At 45.1% G+C, this 21,099-nt stretch overlaps 1 protein-coding gene across 1 annotated transcript; it reads left to right on the top strand.

Annotated features, from left to right (window-relative positions):
* The first annotated feature begins 523 nt into the window (after positions 1 to 523).
* On the top strand, positions 524 to 8,567 carry LOC144936588 (uncharacterized). Its single transcript, XM_078863817.1, has 6 exons — positions 524 to 649; positions 1,082 to 1,332; positions 2,042 to 2,170; positions 3,076 to 3,148; positions 6,501 to 6,610; positions 8,469 to 8,567. Exons 1-6 carry the CDS (start codon positions 529 to 531, stop codon positions 8,565 to 8,567), a joined length of 783 nt encoding a protein of 260 aa, XP_078719943.1. The 5' UTR covers positions 524 to 528.
* Positions 8,568 to 21,099: the final 12,532 nt, after the last annotated feature.

Raw genomic sequence — 21,099 nt, 5'->3', positions numbered from 1 at the left:
GAAGTGCAATTAAAGGATGCAATTGCGATTTCAGGTCGCAATCTAATACATCTTAAAAATTGTATTATGTAAAATTGGGACCGTACATCTTAACATTCTAGCTTAATTATTGATTTGTATTTCAACGTTGTAATTGTATTTCATTTTAAATAGTTTCAATAATGTATACAGTAAAAACATTTATGTTTTAGCGATGTTTAATTTGCCTTTTTTGATTACGCTCGGATGTGGGTTTTTTTCTTATCTTATTTATTCTTCTAAAATATGATTAAATATTCTGTATTTAAACCATTAGGGCTCTGAATACTAACATTATTTTATATAATTATTTTTGCTAAAGCTTCTCTTGAAAAATAAACTTTTGGGAGTCAAATGGCCGTTACTTGGTCCTGCAATAAAGGGAATCTATCTCTCTATACCCTAGAGTGATCGTTATAGTCTGTGCCTGACTTTTATAATGGCTGTTCTTTCTAACTGCTGGTTGTGTGCCTTGTGCAGCTCCTGGCAAAAAAATCTCCTCTCGATGAGATGCAGGAGAAATTCAGCCCAGAAGTTATGAATATTCTCACAAAGGGCCTGGCTCCAGATCCCTTAAATCGCAAAACTGCTGAACACTTGAAAACTCAAACTCAGAGTTGGCTCGAAAACAGTAAGTGTTGTGTTAAATGCATTGAAAGCATTCGTAGCATAATAATGTTGAAATATCAGGCTTTTTTATAAGTCATTGAATATTTTGATAAATAAGTGTAATTGAATGATTTACCCTGGAAAGCTTTGGAGAGTCTTCAAATGTCATTTTCAGGGAAGTCTTGCTTTTGATGATTAGCCAATTCCATTCTGAGTTTATTGTGATAATTGTAATATTGTACTGCAAATAGTAAATACATATACTGTACATAATTAAACAGTAAAAGAAAAGAATAGCAGCTGAGCATTGATTTATATGCCGGAAATTGTTACTCTGAAAACAAAGTTGCCGCCATGAATGCTGCTTGCACCAAAAGGTTTATGTAACTATTATTATGCTAATTGTCGTTCTCTATACCTATATAAAAAATATCACCCATCTTGTGTTTCCTAGGCAGACTACCAACAAGCGGAGGTAATGACCTGCCAGAGTCCACGGCTGCTGTTGAACCATGCCCCTTGTCTGAATTGGAGGGTGGGTTCTCAGAGGATGCATCTGAGCCTGAAGCTCAAGGACAGCAACTTCTTGCACCTCCACCGGGCAGGGCAGATGCGTCTCAGGAGAACGTGCAGATGGTGCAGAGACCCGCACGTGCAAAAAGAACCATGCTGAAGCCTGCGTGCACATTTAACATCCCACCGCAGGTATTTCAGCATCTTCCTGCTCGTAAACTCGAATAAATATTGCCATAAGAGCAAATTCCCTCATTATCTTTACCCTCAATGTTATTCCAATCTGTCCTATCGCCATCTCGTCGTGAGACAAGGAATGCATTCGGAGATCACGCAAAGAATATCAATATTGCATAGAATGAAACGGGGTCCTTAACCCTTTCCCGCTTCGAGACAACTGCAAGTTGCATGATGGGTGTCCCGTTCATCGCTGAATCTTGTAACCCGCAAGCGGTTTAGCGTCATTTTGATTTAGAGAGGCATACCGCCGTTGTTTTTAAAGGCATTGTACTGTACCCACTGCAAAGAACTGTAGCGACACGACCGCATTCTACGATAGCTGGTGCCAAACTCTGCCAAACGCCCTCCCGCGTGGCCTCGTGGGAGCCTAGGTACCGATAAAGTTATTTTATTTCAGCTTTTCTTCCGGAATCAGAAGAAAAATTCATGACATACTTGTACGTCATTGGAACAGGAAAGGGTTGAGGACTTTTAGGCACAGGAGCAAGTAAGCTCTTGGTTTAACGGGGAAGCCAAGAGGCGGGAGTGAAGGGAGGGAACTAAGGTGTAGATGAGCGGCAAGGGTATTCAAGAAACGTGGAGCAGCAGCGTGGAGAGAGACTCTTTACTAAACAAAGTTTAGGAGCGCATCTATAACCAACCAACACTTTTCTCTTTGCAGCAACCCGGGATACAGCAACGAGGCCGCACTTGTGTGGCCGGTGGATATCCCATCATGGAAACACAGCCACCTGGGCAGATGATCTGTGGAATGCCATATCCTGCCTGCATCATGGTTCCCCATGAGAAAGTAAGGGCCCACGTAAAATGCAGCGTCACATCCGCGTCAAACATTGTTGTTTCCCTGCTCAGGCAGGATATCTTTTGACTTCTGTGAACAAGTGCTAAAACGTCCATACGTCCAAAGAGAGGGCCATTCCCCCTTCAAAGGACAACCGCTGACTACATCCCACAAAACGGTCGTTATTTTATTGATGCTGGAGGCACAAAAGGATCAATAAACCCCCGAATTTTACTTTTAAATGTTCGATGATTCTTTGTAGCATTGTAACCACAGCTGTATAGTTTCCCAGTTTTAATCCAATTGCACTTTCGGTGTTGTAGAATCGAAGTGTCCATTCGGACATCTTTCAGGGCAGTTGCATCATTCTAGGTTTGATAATGGCCCATGGACACAGATTAACAACCGTTTTTCTTATTCTCAGACCTGGCTTTTTGCCACGTGAAGTGAAATGCAAATTAAATGGGGTGGATTTTTTTACCGTCATTAGTGACCAGGCTGAGACCATAAACCCACTTTCTGAAAACCTGGTTCAATTACAGGTGGTTGATACCTGTTTTCAGATCAGTATTCTCAGCGGGGCTCTGATGTCTTGAGTCTTAGCCACCACCGGATTTTTCTTTTTAATATAGCAGGTACATTTAAGTTCTAATTGAGCCCAATTGCATTTTTCCCACAGAGAGGTGAATATTTCGCAGTGAGGCTGCATGACTTGAACCATACGTCATACGCTTATTGAGTGAAAATGTTAAGATTGTTCCCATAAACCCCGTTATCGCTACTCCCCGTTCTCAGTTTATTTATTGAATATATGGACGGACAAATCGCCGCAAAAAGTCACGGCAACTGAAGGTTGGTGGAATAGAATGATTTCCTGAACCGTTACGGCCCTAACTTAGCCATTGTTTTCCCAGACGCTGCTGCAAGACGGAGCATGCGCTCCTATAATCAGCACAGGTGTTGAAGCGTGCCCGCGACACTCACAAGGTAACAGACACACTGAAGCGAAGCTCAGCCCTTGAGCTAATTCCTGCAGATCTCTCCAGGCCATGCCCATTGGCAAATATTTATATTGTAGCAAACTGATGGTAATTTACTTGTCGGAGCCGTAAACCTTATTAGGAATCATGTTTTCCTGCTCATCCTCCGATTGAATTGAAAAGGTGTTGAACAACAAAGTTTATTGAAAAGCAATGACTTAACGGCAGTTCAAAGAGCTGAAATAAATTATGAGTGTATGCGTTGATACAACTTTTGATAAGGGTATTGAAAGAAAAAATATGAAGAAAACTTTATGTAGCGACTCAAAAAATACAGTGGGTAGTATTGAAAACAACATTTATATAACACGAGATAAAAGTGGTTGACACGAAGAGTGGGATTATTATTAAAAGTGGTGGTGTAGTTATGGTGACAGCAGAAGAGGTGGGAGTGGTTAAGGAGGGGTTGGTGTAGTGATAAGGGGTAGCTATAGGGGTAGTGATAGGGGTTAGGCTAGGGCTGGTCGTAGATGAGGGGCAGGGGCGGGGAAAGGCAGGGCTAGGGGAGAAGAGATGGAGGTGGTTTTAAGGGAGGAGTCGAAGCAGGTTAGTGAAGGTCACTGTTTTATGTGCAGTGGGAGTTTGTTCAAATGAAGGGGTGCAAGAAGGAAGAATGAACGAGAGCGAGACTGGGCGCAGGGCGAGGGAGGCACAGAAAGAGAGAGTCGAGATTGGGAGCGTAAATGAAACAAAAGGAATAGAATGCAGCGTGGATTACTCAACGGGTCAACTTTGTAATGAATGTGTCACCGAGCGTAAAACACATTACTGCGGAGGGAGCTGGTAGGAATGTTGAGTTGCTCGGTCAATGGTCAGGGTCAACGGCGGCGTGGTGTATTCCGCAAATATGGCCGACTGTGAGGGAGGGCACAGGCCGGCGTGAGTAGGTGAAACGTTGAGTTTTATAAGGGCACCACGGGGTGACCAGCCCCTCCCCACCCAGCCCCACCCCTCCCACCCCCCACCCAGCCCCACCCTCCCCACCCAGCCCCTCCCCTCCCAGCCCCTCCCTACCCTCCCCTCTCCACCTAGCCCCACCCCTCCCATTTTTGGATGCACGACGGATGGACACAATCCCCTGTGGGTTGGTGGAACCAGTTGGTTCCTACCAGTATTGCAGTATGTATATATGTTGAAATTCTTTCACACCGTACATAGCCAACTGTGCTAATCATACGATGGCTCATACCAGACTGAGGGTGGAGCCATGCTCACGGCTCGTGACAGTATTCAAAAGCAGCTGGGTTTGAGGCTAATACCTACTGTCTTGTAATACTGTTTAATGATAATACGAGGAATGCAGGAAAACCTTACTGAGTCTCAATACTATTTTTCAGGAGGGCCCTGCATTGGGATGTTTAGACAACTCCAGTCATGATTGTTAAGCACGTGGGAGAAACCCCACACATGCGAGGAGGAAACACCCAAAAGTTCTGCACTTATAGATTCAAGAATTAATTTTTGTGCTTTCATCTTTTGGCTACTTTGTTGCTTAAACCTATCATTTACTGCCAAGCAGTCTCCCACGATCGGACATTTATAGAGATTTGGTCTCAGGATATGTTTATATTGTGTGGCAGATGTTAAGTGTTCTTTCATGATGGCCTTTCAAAATTTTTTTATATTTTTGGCTTATAGGTGAGCATTCACAGTGCCAGCAGTGAATCTTTTTGCAGAGTCTAAACTGGCAAGAACATTATGTTTCGTAGAAACTGATCACGTGCATGAAATCCCACGTGGTCAAGCTCACGTATGTTTTAAGCGTCTGTCTGCACTTACCACGCAGGCTTTTCATTGTTACTGAAGAAAAAATACGATCACCGGTTGAACAGCAGCAGTCCACAGTTAAATGCATTTTCATTTTGAATGAAGCAGAACTTATTAATGATAGACTTCTATTTTGCACAAATGCTTATAAAAACAGGATATATACTTGGAGTGGATCGATATACGTACCTGGCAATTCAAAACATTATTGCGATTTGATTACTTTGTTTAAATCACGGTGAATGGTATTGTCTCTATGTGCTGCACAAGAGCTGTGAACTAATTACTAACAACATATACACGAATGCCAACAAATCGCAATTTGATGTATGCATCCAAGAGCTTCAGAATTTATATTGAATGTGATAAACATCAAGCAAACGTTTAAATTATCATCGCGTATGCATGATCCACTTTGTTCTGAATATATCAAGTGCCAAATACATCAGCCATGATCAGTTTGCTGCTACTAATCCATGTGCTGCTCTTTCTGTCACTCAATGTCACTCCAAGCATGCGTCTCTGCATCTCTGCATGTTTCTGTGTGCACCTTTCAATGTTTAATTTGTGTTTAAATACGCACGTGTTTAAATGCGTACACGATTGCAATAACGGCGAGAAAAGCCACTCTAAAAATAAAGCCGAGTAATTTTGAGTTGTAAGGGTAACAATTGATAGGCCGGACTTAATATATTGCGACGGTAGCAATTATATTTTGAAACTAGGTTTGACCGAGGAGTGTTTTTTTTTGCAAGGGGAGGCATATTGCAATGCATAGTCCAACAGAGCTGTCAAGAAATATTTTTCGTCTTCTTGGTTCTTTCGGTAAAGTCACGTGGAAGGGAAATAATAAAATAATAAAAATAAACATAAAATAATATTTTATTTTATTATGTTTTATTTTTATTTAAATTTGTTATTTTATTATGTTTAAATTTTATTATTTCCCTTCTACGTGACTTTACCGAAAGAATGAAGAAGATGAATCCCTGCAATCACGAAAGCTTTAAATCCAAAAGTGCTTTTTGGCTAACGTGACTCGCACAGTGCCATATAAATAATGCATTTGAAAGGTTTACTGCTGTAACCTTTAAGCTATGGATGTCATTTGATGTTTTGAAATGTGTGGAATATTTTAATTATTTGCAAACGTCAGTGTTTGTTACTGTGAAATAACACGTATTATTATGTTACTAATCGACAATTCCATAAAAATGTTACGTCAATTCAAGAAAAAATAATAGCTCATCGTCTTCTAAAAGTATTCATGGTATTTGTGTTAACGGCAAGAGTATCTACTCGTTTGTCATTTTGAATCTTGTTTATGCTGATAACATGTTCGAAAACTAATTTCTTTATAACTGCTGATTGTGTTTAGTTTGTTGTCCTTCCTCCGATTAGCACGGTTGGCTACGTATGGTGCGAAAGAAGTTCGAACATACGTACAACCTGTCTGTGGGATTGCTCTAGTTATATAATACACATCTTACATGTTTCACTCGTGTTTATTGTTCTGATATGAATGACGGCAGAGCAAGGATTGACGATCAACATCATCTCTGAAGATCGCACTCTTCTGTACAAAATCAACGAGCGTCAGCATGTCACCGTGGATGAAGTGTGTGATAAGCTGAGACACAAGGTGCGTGACAGTGGTTACGCCTAAGAGGGCCTGTTCTCAGCCGCATTCAAACGTGTTTATGTGCGGGGATTTATCCGGTAACGGGATTACGCACAGCATTGACACAAGCTGAATTACACGTTTTAACACTTGAAAACTAATTTCTTTAGAACTGCTTTTGCGTGTGTTTAGTATGTTGTCGTTCTCCCGCACCTCCGATTAGCACGGTTGCCTAAGTACGGTGCAAAAGAAGTTCAACATACATTAGCATCATTAGGGCTCTTATAGTACCTAAATATCATCACACGGCAAGTCTGTGTGTGATACATAAATGAGACCATCACATCACCACGTGTAATATGCCTGTTACCATTGAATGGCCCACACACGTGCTGATTTTGTGTGTATGTTGAACTTCTTTTGCGTGTAACTATTCTCACTTGTGGTCACACATGGGAGAACAATTGATGTATTTCCTCTCGGGTACAAACTGTGTTGTGTTTTCTTTTGGTTTGTCGAATTGACATTGACAAATCAATGTAATATAAGGCATTCCGTTTATTGATGTATGTGTGTGAATCTGATGATAACTTGAGAACCAAAAGTAGTACAAGGACGAGTAATTCAATGGAAATGTGTTTGTTTTGAGAGGGCGTGACCTAACCTGGAGAAAAAATTCAAAGTGTTTTCGCGAATTGGCATTGAGTAAAGCCAATGAGATTTACTATTTTTTACACTTGAGGCATCAATCTGCATCAAACAATTGCGGGCGTGCTAACAGGTGGTGGGAGGAGGGGCTTTCATTCCAATTTTACCTGGAGAGCCAATAGTTCTATCAGAATGAGTGTGTACATAGATGTTGTGGTGGTGGGGAGGGGAGTGGTAGTGTCGCGATTATCGTGCTGTGCTACGAACCTGGCGACCCGTGTTCGATTCCTGCTCGCGGCCAACACCAGTGACAATTATCTGAACCGGTTCTGGGCCTCCCTTAGGTCGACTCAGCCTCAATTGAGTACCTGGTGCTGTTTGTAAACATCGTCACTAGGGAGCCAAAGGCGTGGTGTTGGCCACCCACCCCCGGCCTTCATAAGGTGCTCGCTAACAGCACTTGCCCCAACAGTCTGTAACGCTATACGAGGGATCTTTGTCTTTGTGGTGGTGGTGGTTATGGTGGGGGTGAGATGATACCAAAGTTGCCACTGAAGCTAGTATTGAGAGTACAGGTTTCCCTCGCTCCATGCGGTAGTAGTAGTAGATATGTTCCAAGAAAAGGGTGCACGAAGCGAAACCGCACGAGGAGACAGCTGCCTCCTGAGTAGCGCATACAGTACACACAGTACACAAAGAAAAAGATCCCCCATATATCCTTAACAGACTGTTTGTGCAAGTGTTGCTAGTGAGCACCTAAGAAGGCCGGCACGGCACACGAGGGGGTGGATGGGCAGTACCACGACGGTCGCCTTTGTCTCCCCAGTGGCGATGTTTACACACCGCACCAGGTACTCATTTTGGGCTGAGTCGACCAGGACCGGTTCAGATAATCGTCGCTGGTGTTGGCTGCGAGCGTGAACCGAACTTGGGTTGCTCCCCACAGTACAAACACACAGTATGCACACACAATGTTGTCCCACGTCCTAACACATAGCCACATCTGAGTGAATTCAAACTGCATATCGTGAATTTTGGGTAGAAATAGGTTAGCTGCATATACAGCGCGACATCGGACAAACCGAACCCGCATAAAGCGAGAGAAACCTGTACTGTAATGCGTTATCAACAATGTTCTTACCCGCCCCTACTGGACATCCGTGAAAAAGAGCTTCATAGCTCATCTGATTCCACCAGTATAAATAAATATTCTGATTGTTGTTTGTTTCAGCTTGAAGGATTCCGGCTGGTGGCCTTCAGTGGCGAACCCCTCCTTGGATCTGAGAAACTGACGGGCGACGTGGTGGATCTTCTGCGAATTCCCTTGTAGCAGAGCTTTTGGGCGGTGGTGGCACACACCTGTAATCCATCACTGTAAAGGCGAGGGTTGGTGGATTACAGAAATGGTGTTCTTCTCATCAGCATGTGGACTCCACCTGTTCCATCTTATCTAGATGTGGTTGAGAAAAAGAGTGGGGTGATGAAAAGTTGTGGTGGAGTTATGGTGAAAGCTTTGAAGAACAGGCGGAAGAGGTTCAGGAGGGATTGGAGTAGTGATAGTGGCTGGGGTATTGACGGGTTGGGGTAGTGCTGGTCATAGCTGGGGGCAGGGGCGCAGTGAGTAGCAGTCGGATGGGCTCGGGGAAAGATATGGGTTTTAAGGGAGCAACGGAAGCAGGTTGCTAATTCCCCTGCCATTACCCCCTGTGACCGCTAGTCCCATATACTGTCTTTACACATGTAAACAATCATTAATACTGGTAGGAACCCACTGGTTCCACCAGCCCACAGGGGATTATTGTGTCCGTCCGTCGTGCAGGGAGGGGCTGGGTGGGGAGGGAGGGGCTGGGGGGGAGGGTGGGGGGTGGGAGGGGTGGGGCTTGGTGGGGAGGGGCTGGTCACCCGTGGTGCCTTTATAAAACTCAACGTTTAACCTACTCACGCCGGCTTGTGCCCGCCCTCACAGTCGGCCATATTTGCGGAATACACCACGCCGCCGTTGACCCTGGCCATTGACCGAGCAACCCAACGTTCCTACCAGCTCCCTGTGTTTGGCCGAATACACCGTATTTGTCGCCGATAACACCTTCCTCGGCGCCGGCTAACCACCTGGCTGCTTTTCCCGCTAGGCTATGGTTCCTCGCGCCTCTGAGTCATTCGAATCTCCACGAGTTCAAGTGTCGACAACAACCCTCGCGGTCCGTGAACCGAGTGTTGTTCTTTCCAGACTGGTGTGTTTTAAAACAATGCCATGAAGTTAGTGCCATCTGTTCTTTTGTTTATTAAGCTTCAAGGAGGGAACTTCATAGAAATTTTGAACACAATGGAGAAGTTAACATTTACATAATATTAAATACTGCAGTTGAGAGGCAGATGAGTCATTCATTTGTGTTAAGGTAATGTTCATTTCATTACCTGAGGCGGTTTAATATTTCGTCAGATTTTTTTTTCGGTAATTGCTCTGCTTTGACTATGAATGTAGTGTGTTGAAATATATCATTAGCATTAAGTTTTCACAGGGAATGAAGGAAGCACATTATCTAATGTGTTTCTACAGCCATTTTCAATGTAATGGACTTTTTTCCGATTACAAGATATCATGAGCTCCGTGCCAAAATCGTTCCCTTAAAATTGCTTGAATTATATGGATCATGGGGCATGTTTCCTTGTTTTAGGTACCGGGTTGTTTATGAATTTATGAGATCCATTGCTTATTACTCTGCATTATTATTTGGACATTTCTCACTTTGCAGTCTTTTGGGACTAAATGCACCACAAAGTGCCTTTTCGCAGAGCAGCTGTACAAACTTACTTTTCACTTACAACAGAAACTCGCAAGTGATCAGAGGTGACAGTGATGTTATCGCCAGAGGGCATATTCACACAACTGGGATCCAAGGAGGTGTGAATAGAACGAGGACATCATATTTCGCGAGACACAGTGAACAACAGTGGTGAGCATCTGTGACTGGGTAGACGATGCGACCAGCTGTCCCATCAGAGACGGTGAACCGCGTGTCTGGGATTTTCTGTGCAGCACTTTTTGGGGATGCGAGCAAAGACTCCAAAGAGAAAAACGCTTTGCTCAGGATGCACGTTTTTTTTTATCAGGAACAGATTTGCAGGGTGAGGTCGCGACCACAGCTGCACAATGTTTGCAATTGGTATAATTGATGAGGAATCTATGAACAAACTATGCACTCTGCAAACGTCATCTGAATAGCTCGTGACACCTAATAAGCTCAAAGCCATGGCTGTCAACTATTAAATATATCATCTCACTTAAAGCCATTCGTGTTTAGATATACAGAACAACTTTCAAACTGGAGGTTTACACTGAATGTGAAGTCCTCCAGTTCCATTGGGGTTTAAACCACCACCACTATGTTGACCACTTTTTCCACAATGATTACTACCATCAGTACCACAACGATTACTGCCTCTACCATCACCATAACGATGACCACTACCACAACAATTATTGCGACGACCATCGCTGCCACCAAACTCAAACGTGTGGCAAGGCAATTGAAGCGTATATGCTGACGCCTTTTAAAATAAAACATTTCAAGTGAACGCCAGCATTAACCTCTGCTTGTGCGCGCCACTTATTGCATTCGTTTTATATTTTGATCGGGTTGTGTTCGTTTTTATCTCTGAAAACCCAACACGTTTTTCAAAAGCAAGTTGACGTTTGTGGCAAAGACCCTTGGTTCCCATTGGCACGAAACGTCAACCTTGCCTCTTCAATGTATTTAACACGTGTTGGTTCTTATTGTTATTACTGTTAATGAAAAATAGTCAAATAATGTACAGTCTGTTCTCCTATAACTTGGTAGTTACGATTCTGAAGAACGCTACGTTATGGAAAATTCGTGTTCTAATAACCATTGATTCAATTTAGGGGTTAGAAGGGTCATTGCATGATATTTGGTAAAGTACAGACCGTGATGACACGTGAGATGTGTATGCAGGCTGAACAAAGACTGAGGCGCAACGGTAGCATTTAAAAGCATCCAGCAGCATCCTGCCTTGTGTGATGATGCCACACCGATGCAGCCGTACACCCGCTTATTCCCTACTCGCACGACGTAGTTCTGTTCACCCAATCGCGTTACTGCCAATTCCCATCCGCGTCATAAAAATGCGTCCCCCAATACATCCATCGTGTTATATCCATTTCGCGTTATGAAAACACGCGTTGTAGCAGAACGGACTGTACGGTGTATCGCTATACAATAATGATTATTTGAATGCTTTCCTTTTAATAAACGAATTAGATTTGACACACTCTGCATTCCTGACTACGAATTTTGTGTCCATTGCTATGAAACTCAGCTTTGAGTATGTTTCCTGCTGGGTTTTGTATTTAGCGAATGCTTTTACACGTGGCCTTTACACAGCGCCAAATAGACAAGAAACAATGATTCAATACACACGTATGTCTATGTTATTGTGAGTGCACGTCAGCCCACGTAACAGCCTCCTCCAGCACGTGCAGGGCAACCACAACAACCAATCAGTGCCGGCCGCGCCGTGGTGGACTCCACAGCCGCAGACGATGCACGCCACGGTCTCCTGCTCACCGCATTCACACAGCGGGGCTGTCATATGTGCCCCCCCCCCGCCCAATCAATGTTCTTAAGCAGCACACACACTGCCCTGGTCGCACCGGAATAGGTTCACCCGAATCCTGCTGGTGAAAGCTGTGCATTTGAAAGAAGAGGTCTTGATTACTGAAACGAAATCTCTGAACAACGTTCAGTGACGTTTATCCACACATGCCTTTAACCACATTCTTAATACACAACTTCTTCAGAAACCGAGGCTCTCTGTCAAAGCCCTCGGCAAACATAGACTGAGTGGTAGGTGACTTCCTCTGCCCGTCCCGACGAGTCTGGGATGCCCCCAGCCACCTGTGCTGTCGACCCCCTCCCTTCAAGTCGAGGCTCAAATCCTTTTGAATGTTTTCTTTTCTGATTGAAAGTGAGGATGCATCGGCCCTGCCTTATCTGTCTGTGGCAGCAGGTCACGGTGCCTAATAGAAAACTGGACAAATTTATCAATAGGTTCACCAAAGCTTGGCGATGCTGAGCTAAATATATAAAAAATTAACCCGTAAAAACAAAGTTTTTCACTATAAATCCTTTATATGCGTGGCGGCTAGAGTCCTCTCGTCGTCTGGCTTGAGATGGCTGCCACCTATGGGTCAGATGATTGCCTGCCACCATTAAGCAATTGGTAATTAAATATAATTTATTTTTTCCTAAAAAGTGTAAAATTTTGGAAAAAAATGTTCACGAAAATATATTGTCACACACAAGGAGTCTGTGTGCAAAATGTCAGCTCGATTGGATCACGGGAAGTGGGTTAAAAAATGACCGGAAGATTTGCACGGTCGTAAGCGTGCAAGCAAGAAAGCAAGCAAGTGAACTTAATACAGTGATACCTCGGTTCACGAACTTAATTCGTGAACTGACTCTGGTCGTGAACCGAATTGGTCGTGAACCGAGGCACATTTTCCCATAGGGTTCAATGTAAATCCGGTTAATCCGTTCTGACCTTTTTTTTTTTTGAAGCACAAAAATATGAAACAAATGACAATACACATTACTGTAGTACTGTACAGTATAGTAATGTATAAAGAGAGAACACTAACCTTGCTTGAGATGACTTCTGGCATGGAGGAAGGCAGGTGGGAGGCGGGTGGGAGACAGTAAGCACTCAAACGGATGAACTGTACAATACAGTAAGTACAGTATTGTACAGTACTGTATGTGCTAAAAAGCACACCAAAAATCAAAAGTCACTGAAAGTGTCTTCACAGTACTCACAGTACTTCTTTCTGTGTCTCTGCTTCTCTCCACGATCTTCCTACAGGAAGTCACGACCATGTGACAGCCTGGAATTAGCATAAAAATGGCCGCGGCTCCTGTTCGTGAACCGAAGCGGTGTTCGTGAACCGGAGCATATTTTTATGAAATTTTCTGTTCGTGAACCGAGTTGTTCGTGAACCGAAGTGTTCGTGAACCGAGGTATCACTGTATAAAGGATTTTAAAAAAAAGATCCACTTTTGAATTAAGACCTCTGCAAGCCACTGCCGCGACATTGATCCACTACCCAGTTTCTCGTTCCCTTCCTCGGCTGCCTCTCCTTTGTTAGTCTCGGACAATGGCCATCATCCCCTCTGCCCAAGCCCACTTTTCATAACAGTAAAAACGTGTTATACCTGCGTATATCCCCTTTTTGTCAGTGTGTTCCAAGCATGTGTAATAAAGGACTCTCAGACGATGTTGTTCTCCGTGTCCTTTATTGGGTTCTCGCTCGCACCCCGCGATGTCTCCGCTCCGACCCGCACCTTCTCCGCCTCGTGCCTCCGCACGTCGTCTGAGTCCTCCGCTCCCACTCTCTCTCTCTCTGCAGCCACACCGCTGCTCGTGTGCTCCGCACACTCCGCAGCCCCCTTGCTGCTCCGTGTGCTCCCCGCACACCCAGCAGCCACCCTGCTGCTCCGTGTGCTCCCGCACACTCTGCAGACACCCCCGCTGCTCCACGAACACCGCTGGCCGACGGTGCCGTGACTCCTGCCTCGTGGCAATCGCGCCACTCCTCGCCAGCACTCCACGTGGCCTCTTCCTTCTCTATTCTGTCTCCACTCCCGATCCCCTTCCGGTTCTCCCCTTATATCCTCCCCCTCACGTGACCCTGACTCCTCCTCCTCACGTGACCCTGACTCCGCTCACACTCACGTGACCCTGTCCTTGCTCGCATTACACATGCATCGTTACACGTTTCAGTTTGTGTTACATTTTCCTCAATGTCCACGTTTTTTAGTTCATGTCAGCAAATAATACGCTTTCGTTAAAACGATATGGTTTATGAGGAAAATTGCACGTTTGAAAGCATTCCACAATCCATACGCTACCATGCATTTTATTGTTTCCTCTATCTTTGACTGCGTCTCAATAAAACACGTGTCCACTGTTTTTGCTCATCACATTGAGATGTGGTCACACTTCGACGTAATCTAAATTAAATTCGTAGTCTCGCTTCATTGTTATAAACAAGCATGCCCGACATGAATCTCCACCCTCGATCACCGACAATTCAACGTTGACACTGTATCGGATGAAATCGGCACCGAAGAGAAACGCGTCGGCACGACAGCGAGCTTGTACAGAGAGAGGTTCCGTCAAAAGTTTCGCCCCTCCAGCCACACGCGGGACCGCCTCAGGGCCCCCGTCGTTGAGACTCGGGGCGACTGAGCGTTTGCAGCACGTGGAGCGATGCGTGGGACATCGCACCGAACAACACGCGATACACAATTAGAAAACACACCGGAGAGGCAGTAGCGTAACGTGCGTGGGGGCAGGGGATGCCCCCCCCCTCCACCCCCGATGGACAAAGCTACGAGTTGGAGCCCCCTTGACAACCACTCTGAAATATGTTTTCAACAATAGTGTAAAAGAACAACAAATCTATGTTAAAAGCGGTTTAAAGCTATTTTTTTTATGAAAACGCTTTAATGTACGTTCCACGTTTAATTTTAACTTACTTAGAGCCAGATTTGAAGTTTTCGTGACTGCAAGGATCCATACTTTTTGTTTTTTTCGGTGAAGTCACGTAGGTGATTTTTAAAAACTTTATTTATTTTTATTTTCTTGGTTCTTTCGGTAAAGCCACGTAGAAGGGAAATAATAAAATAATAAAAATTAAACATAATAAAATAATTCTCATGACGTTTCGGCCACAACGCAAGCAGCCGTCCTCAGGTGAAGAACAGAGTCTTCTCGACAGACCTGTCTTCTCGACAGACCTGTTCTTCACCTGAGGACGGCTGCTTGCGTTTTATTATTTCCATTCTACGTGACTTTACCGTGTGTGTCCCGCACATTGGCGTTGCGCGGGCGATGCAAGCGGTGTGCAGTTCCACGACAATGGTGGTGGGCGGCGCTCTTCCTCCATGCGAAACTAGCAGGCCGCGCTGTCAACGCCAAAACTGACAACAACAACGAAAGAACCCCAAACAGAAACGTTTACCATCCCTCCTATGTGGCCTGGGTCTGTGTCGTTCGGCGCGATATTCCGACGATTCGCCGCACGTGTCGCGAGCCTCTTAAGGAGCTGAACTCATTTCGTTAAAAAATGCCACACAGCACCTGCTTAATTCAGTTGCCGTAGAAGCTTCCAGCGTGTGCTGCGAAACATCGGACATCACGCCACACAACTCGAAATCAAATCAGAGCGCTATAGAGCACAACGGCAAATCTCTAAGGAAGAAGTGAAAATGGTCCTTGGAGATCGAGTCGCTGGAAGTAAGGGTTGAGGCAAGGCCGTAATTATAATAAATATTGGGGGAGGACACACCCCCCCCTCCAATATTTAAATATGCTCAAAATGTCCCCCCCCCAATCTATTGATAGAAAAAAATAATTATGATTCTATGTAAATAAAAATAAACAATTTGCCACAATATCTGGACTTGTCTTGATATAAATCAATGCATAGATTTGTGTTTATATGATTGTGGTTATGGTTGTACTTTATTAATCCCTAATCCCTGCCATTACATACAATGAAACAAGAAATGGTAAAACGGTAAAACAGAGCAATGTAATACAATACACTATTAGACATTATTGTGAAAAATAAATAAAAAGTCCATCCCATGTGTTAGTGATTTTTTAAATATTTTAGGCAGGAAATGAGTTTTCAAATTTAGATTATTTTTCTGGGTTGGGACCCCCAGACAGCCTGGAAGATTTGGTCCCCCCCAATGTTGACTCCATGGTTACGGCCTTGGGTTCAGGTAACGTTGGAATTCAGTGGAGACTCAAGAGGGCGAGTTTCTCGTGGCTGATGGCTTGTCAGAGCGTTAGATATGGGGTGGATATGGAAATAGATTTCTCTTTTTTGTGTGTGTACCCAAGTCATGGACCCCCTTATGTGGAGCGCACGTCTTGGCTTGATGGAATAAATGGGGCGGTCTTGCTGTGCTCTATACTAAAATAAAAACTAAACTATGTTTTTTTTTATTGTACCAGGTAAAGCCCACTGAGCTATGTAGCTCGTTTTCAGAAGCGACCTGGCCACAAATGATAGCTCAACGAAGTGGCTTATCATGCTATGGAAATGTACAGCAGCAAAATGCTCTAAACGCATGTTTCTAAATACGGAGGGAAAAACCGGAGGACCCGGAGAAAAATTCCACGCGACCACGGAGAGAACACGCAAACGCCAAATATACAGGCGTCAAGCTCGGGATTGAACCCACGACCTCTGGTACACCAGGCGAGGTAGTCAACATCTCTTTATTTATTCTTCCAGCATCAATAAATATTTAGATTTATGATTTGCCATGGGCCCCGCAACCCTTGTGGACGGCCCTGTGTATGTATACAATCTTTTAAAAAATTCCATCCTTTCTCAATCCACCAATGGATGAAAGCCGTCCCACGCCATGTTTTGTTGTTGTTCTACCATACTTCACCACACTCGTCCATGCGGCTTGGTGAATGAGTGGGTCGTGCCCAGGGGGTGGGGAGGTGGCGGGCAAGCCGGATTAGTTCAGATTCACCTGCCGCTTATGTTCGCCGTGGTCGGGTGTGGAAATAGGGTAGCCGGGTAACATAACGCCGTGCGCTAACCGTTGTTCCACCGTCCCACTCGCGGCAAATATATCACGAAATATTGGAGCGCCGCGGTAGTGAGGAGACTTCATCGTTCTCGCCTGGTACGCAGGAGATCGTGGGTTCGCTTTCGGACCCTGGCGGTGCCTGTTGTGTATTTGGAGGTCACGTGTTCTTTTCTCTCCGTGGTGGTTGCGTGGATTTTTCTCTGGGTTCCTCCGGTTTTGGCCTCCACATTTAAAAACATGCGTTTATATGAATTGGCTGCTACTCTAAAGTCGCACATATGATGATATGAGCCACTTCGCTGAGCTATTATGTGCGGCCAGGTCGTCTCTGGAAAATAGCAAAAAGCTCAGTGGGCTTTACCTGGTAAATAGTTTAGCTTAGGATAGCTTTTTATTATTTTTTAGTATTAATACAAAAAATGTTTAAGTACCGATTACAAAAGATTTGTGACACCAGACAGTTCACATGTTTCCATTCCGTCTATAACGCGGTTTACCTGTTTCGAATAATCTCAAGAAGAAGGTCACTGACAACTTCCAGACAGCCACAGCCCCAAATCTCGTTTGATAAAAAAAAAACCCATTGCATTCTCCACGCGATCTCTCTTGGTTTAAATAAATTATCTATCTGGAGGCTTAAAATAGAAATAGACAACGTTTGACTTACGTAATAACGCCATTATTTCGACACAGTACCTATCAGTTGCCCATAAAAGCCTCGCTCCGTTTTCAAGGCCTATTTTCACGAGGTGCCCCGCAACAGCGGTGTCATTGTTTGGACATTTCTATGAATAAGTTGCTTCCAAGTGAGAGACAAACCGGAGTAGCTTGAGAAACACCACCACGTCGTTCAAGGGCGTGGCGCTCGGCACTACCACCTCCGGTCCACACCTACAACACCTGGCAAGCCCCCCCCCCCTCCCCACCAGAGGTCGCAAACGGGTTTTGATTCCTTACCCGTACTCGGCCGCACCAGGGTCGCAAACGGGTACTCGTATCCGATACCCGGCTACCCGTACCCTACCCGTACCCTACCCGTACCCGGCCGGGTACGGGTAGGGTACGGGTATCGGGTACCTGATTGCGACCTCTGGGATGAAGCCATGTTGCAGGCGCGGGTGGGTTGATTCGAGGAACTTGAATTGTGAGAAGAGACAAGACGTTGGGAAATAAGTGACAAACGGTGACTCACCAGTGACTCACGGTCTACCCGTACCCGGCCGCACCAGGGTCGCAAACGGGTACCCGTACCCGGCCGGGTACGGGTAGCCGGGTATCGGGTAGGGTACGGGTATCGGGTACCCGATTGCGACCTCCACTCCCCACCCTCCCTTCGTGGTCACCCATCCAAATGCGAACCAGGCTCAAATCTGAATATCTGACGAAGATTCGACGTGATCGGCTACGTTCGGGCCTTACATTGCCCCCTCGCCTGTTTAATTGGCGCCATACACTGCGAGGGCTTTTATTTCCACCGCAAATTGCGCTTAAGATGTCGAAGGCGTGACGCGTGAAGTCGTTTACGAGCCGTGCTGTAGTCTATTTGATCGCCTATAGCCCAATAAACGCGCTAACAATCGCGGTCTGGCCCGCATCGCGTGTCGTGTTCCTTCTGTCTTGAGTGTCGAGAGCGGAACGAACGATGGATGCATCGATTCATCGAAGAATATCGATGTTTCATACGCCCAGGTTATGTTATTTAATCGAATCACGTGTCTAATAATAATACGAGATCCGTTTCGGTTTGTACGAAGTCATGTTCAGCCCCTTTGTTAAACGACGGCTGGATGATGACCATACTCTTTGGGTTGTTTCGGTAAAGTCACGTAGGTAAAACATTTAATAAATGAAACAACTAAATTAAATCACGACGTTTCGGGTGTGTCTGACACACTAAATCGGTTGTGCTTTCGCTACGTTGTCCCCACCTGAAGAAGGACGCTTGTGTTGCGCCCGAAACGTCGTGATTTAAATTAGTTGTTTTCATTTATTTGATTTTTTACCTACGTGACTTCACCGAAAAAACCAAACAGTATGAATCCTTGCAGTCACGAAAGCTTCAAATCTAGAATGATGACCATACTTCACCTCGCTGCTCAATGCGAGTTGGTGACTTCTGGGGTTGAGTGGGACAGGCGTCTGGACCAAATTTTGATTTAAAGCTTTCGTGACTGCAGGGATTCATCTTCTTGGTTCTTTCGGTAAAGTCACGACGTTTCGGCCACAACGCAAGCAGCTGTCCTCAGGTGGAGAACAGGTCTGTCTACTTGTGGCCGAAACGTCGTGAGAATTATTTTATTATGTTTTATTTTTATTATTTTATTACTTCCCTTCTACGTGACTTTACCGAAAGAACCAAGAAGGCGTCTGGACCAGTTCAGACATCATCCACCACGCATGTTAGCCGTGCTTGGGATGCGACCGCAGCCGGGTTCACATCACAGTTGCATTAACTTCTTTGGCACCGCTCCACCATTTCCATTCGTAAGAGGTCGTCCGTAACGGTTCACGTGAACCGTTGCTCCCGTAATCAGGGATGCAGTGGTGGCGAGATGTTAACTACCTCGCCTGGTATGCAGGAGGTCGTGGTTTCGATCCCGATCCTGACGTCTGCTGCATATTTGGAGTTTGCGTCTCTCTCTCGCCGTGGTCGCGTGGATTTTTGTTCCGGATGCTCTCTACATTTAGAATCTGCGTTGAGAGTATTGGGGCTGCGATAAATGTCCTACACGATGATAAGCCACTTCGGTTAGCTATCATTTGTGGCGGCCAGGTCGCGACTGAAAAAGAGCTAAATAGCTCAATGGGCCTCACCTGCTAAAATATAAAAAAAAAATTGTTGTTAGTGGCTGACCTGGTGAACCGTTATGAATTGCCCCGTGTACGCCTATACGCGCGTTTGGTCAACACGAAGCAATCAGAGACGCGACGACCTTCGCTCAAGTGCAATAATCACATGGAGTTGTTGGGCGTTACTTTACTAAATTACAATCGTGATATTTGGCCGTCACGTCATGAGAACCAAAGCGCCTCCAGAGGTTGAATGGAAATGTGTTGGAGTGGTTTACGCACGGTTTATATTTTACTAGCATAAGTACCCGGCGTTGCCCGGGTGAAAAATATATTTCTTAATAACCCTACATATATACACAGATGGGCTGCTACCCCTGCCCCCCCCCCCCAGGCACGATCTCCTCGGCCGCTGTGCAGTAATATGTACGGCCTATAGTGTGGTGGGGTGTCGAGGCCTAGTACCGTGCAGAGCCTCCGGCCTCGCCTAGATTGCCCACCCGGCTGAGGCTGGGTACCGGGGCCGTTACCCCCCCCCCCCCCGCACTACAATAATACTGTGTAATCGCTATAATTTTATTATCTACCGACCCTATAATAGTAATTGCACACATTGTGGTGGGGGGGGAGTGAAGAGGACGTGAAACTTTGATGAATTTACCTCAGAGTCGCGTGGTGGGTGTCGAGGCCTAGTACCGTGCAGAGCCTCCGGCCTCGCCTAAATTGCCCACCCGGCTGAGGCTGGGTACGGGTGCCGTTCCCCCCCCCCCCCCCCGCGCTACAATAATACTGTGTAATCGCTATAATTTTATTATCTACCGAACCTATAATAGTAATTGCACACATTGAGGTGGGAGGGGAGTGAAGAGGACGTGAAACTTTGATGAATTTACCTCAGAGTCGCGTGTTAATGCGTGCGCATATTTTTAACGGGAATTAAAAATGGCATCCACCCCGCAGCGAATGCGTCGCTACCCGTTGCCAGGGGTAACTGCCGTCCAATGAAACTGCGCATGGTCCGGCGACACACAGACACACACACAGACAGACAGACAGATTTGCGATTTTATATATATAGATACTCGGCAATTATAACAACAGTGGCCTCTTTACGCAGAACAGCCCTCAAATTGTCTTGAGAATTATTCACGGACGTTCTGGAGTGGGATTGATTTGGCTAATTACATTAATGGGCGTTCGGCCATATTCCTGTTGCACAATTGCCATGTATGCTGTACGTATAATGTACTGTATATGCACTTAACAATGAAACCTGCATCCCTTTCGTTGCGCAGATAATTACACTAACAGTGTTCTGGTCACTCGCGCTCCCCCCCACTACCTTTGATTAACTCGCATTGACCAGCGTGGTCATGTACGTTTAAACGCGATATCTATTTAGCGACGTTTTTTTTTTTAAATTAAGACCCACAG

The sequence above is a fragment of the Lampetra fluviatilis genome, chromosome 1 (genome assembly GCF_964198595.1).
Source record: "Lampetra fluviatilis chromosome 1, kcLamFluv1.1, whole genome shotgun sequence".
Taxonomy (NCBI): Eukaryota; Metazoa; Chordata; class Hyperoartia; order Petromyzontiformes; family Petromyzontidae; genus Lampetra; species Lampetra fluviatilis.
Note: the sequence above shows the minus strand (reverse complement) of the source record. Positions and strands in the feature narration are given on the sequence as shown.

Bases quoted from the DNA above. Each gene is read 5' to 3' on its own strand.
- LOC144936588 (XM_078863817.1), top strand. From the start codon at position 529: ATGCAGGAGAAATTCAGCCCAGAAGTTATGAATATTCTCACAAAGGGC. The intron at 1,333-2,041 runs GTATTTCAGCAT...TTCTCTTTGCAG, and splicing joins CATTTAACATCCCACCGCAG to CAACCCGGGATACAGCAACG. The intron at 6,611-8,468 runs GTGCGTGACAGT...TGTTTGTTTCAG, and splicing joins GTGATAAGCTGAGACACAAG to CTTGAAGGATTCCGGCTGGT.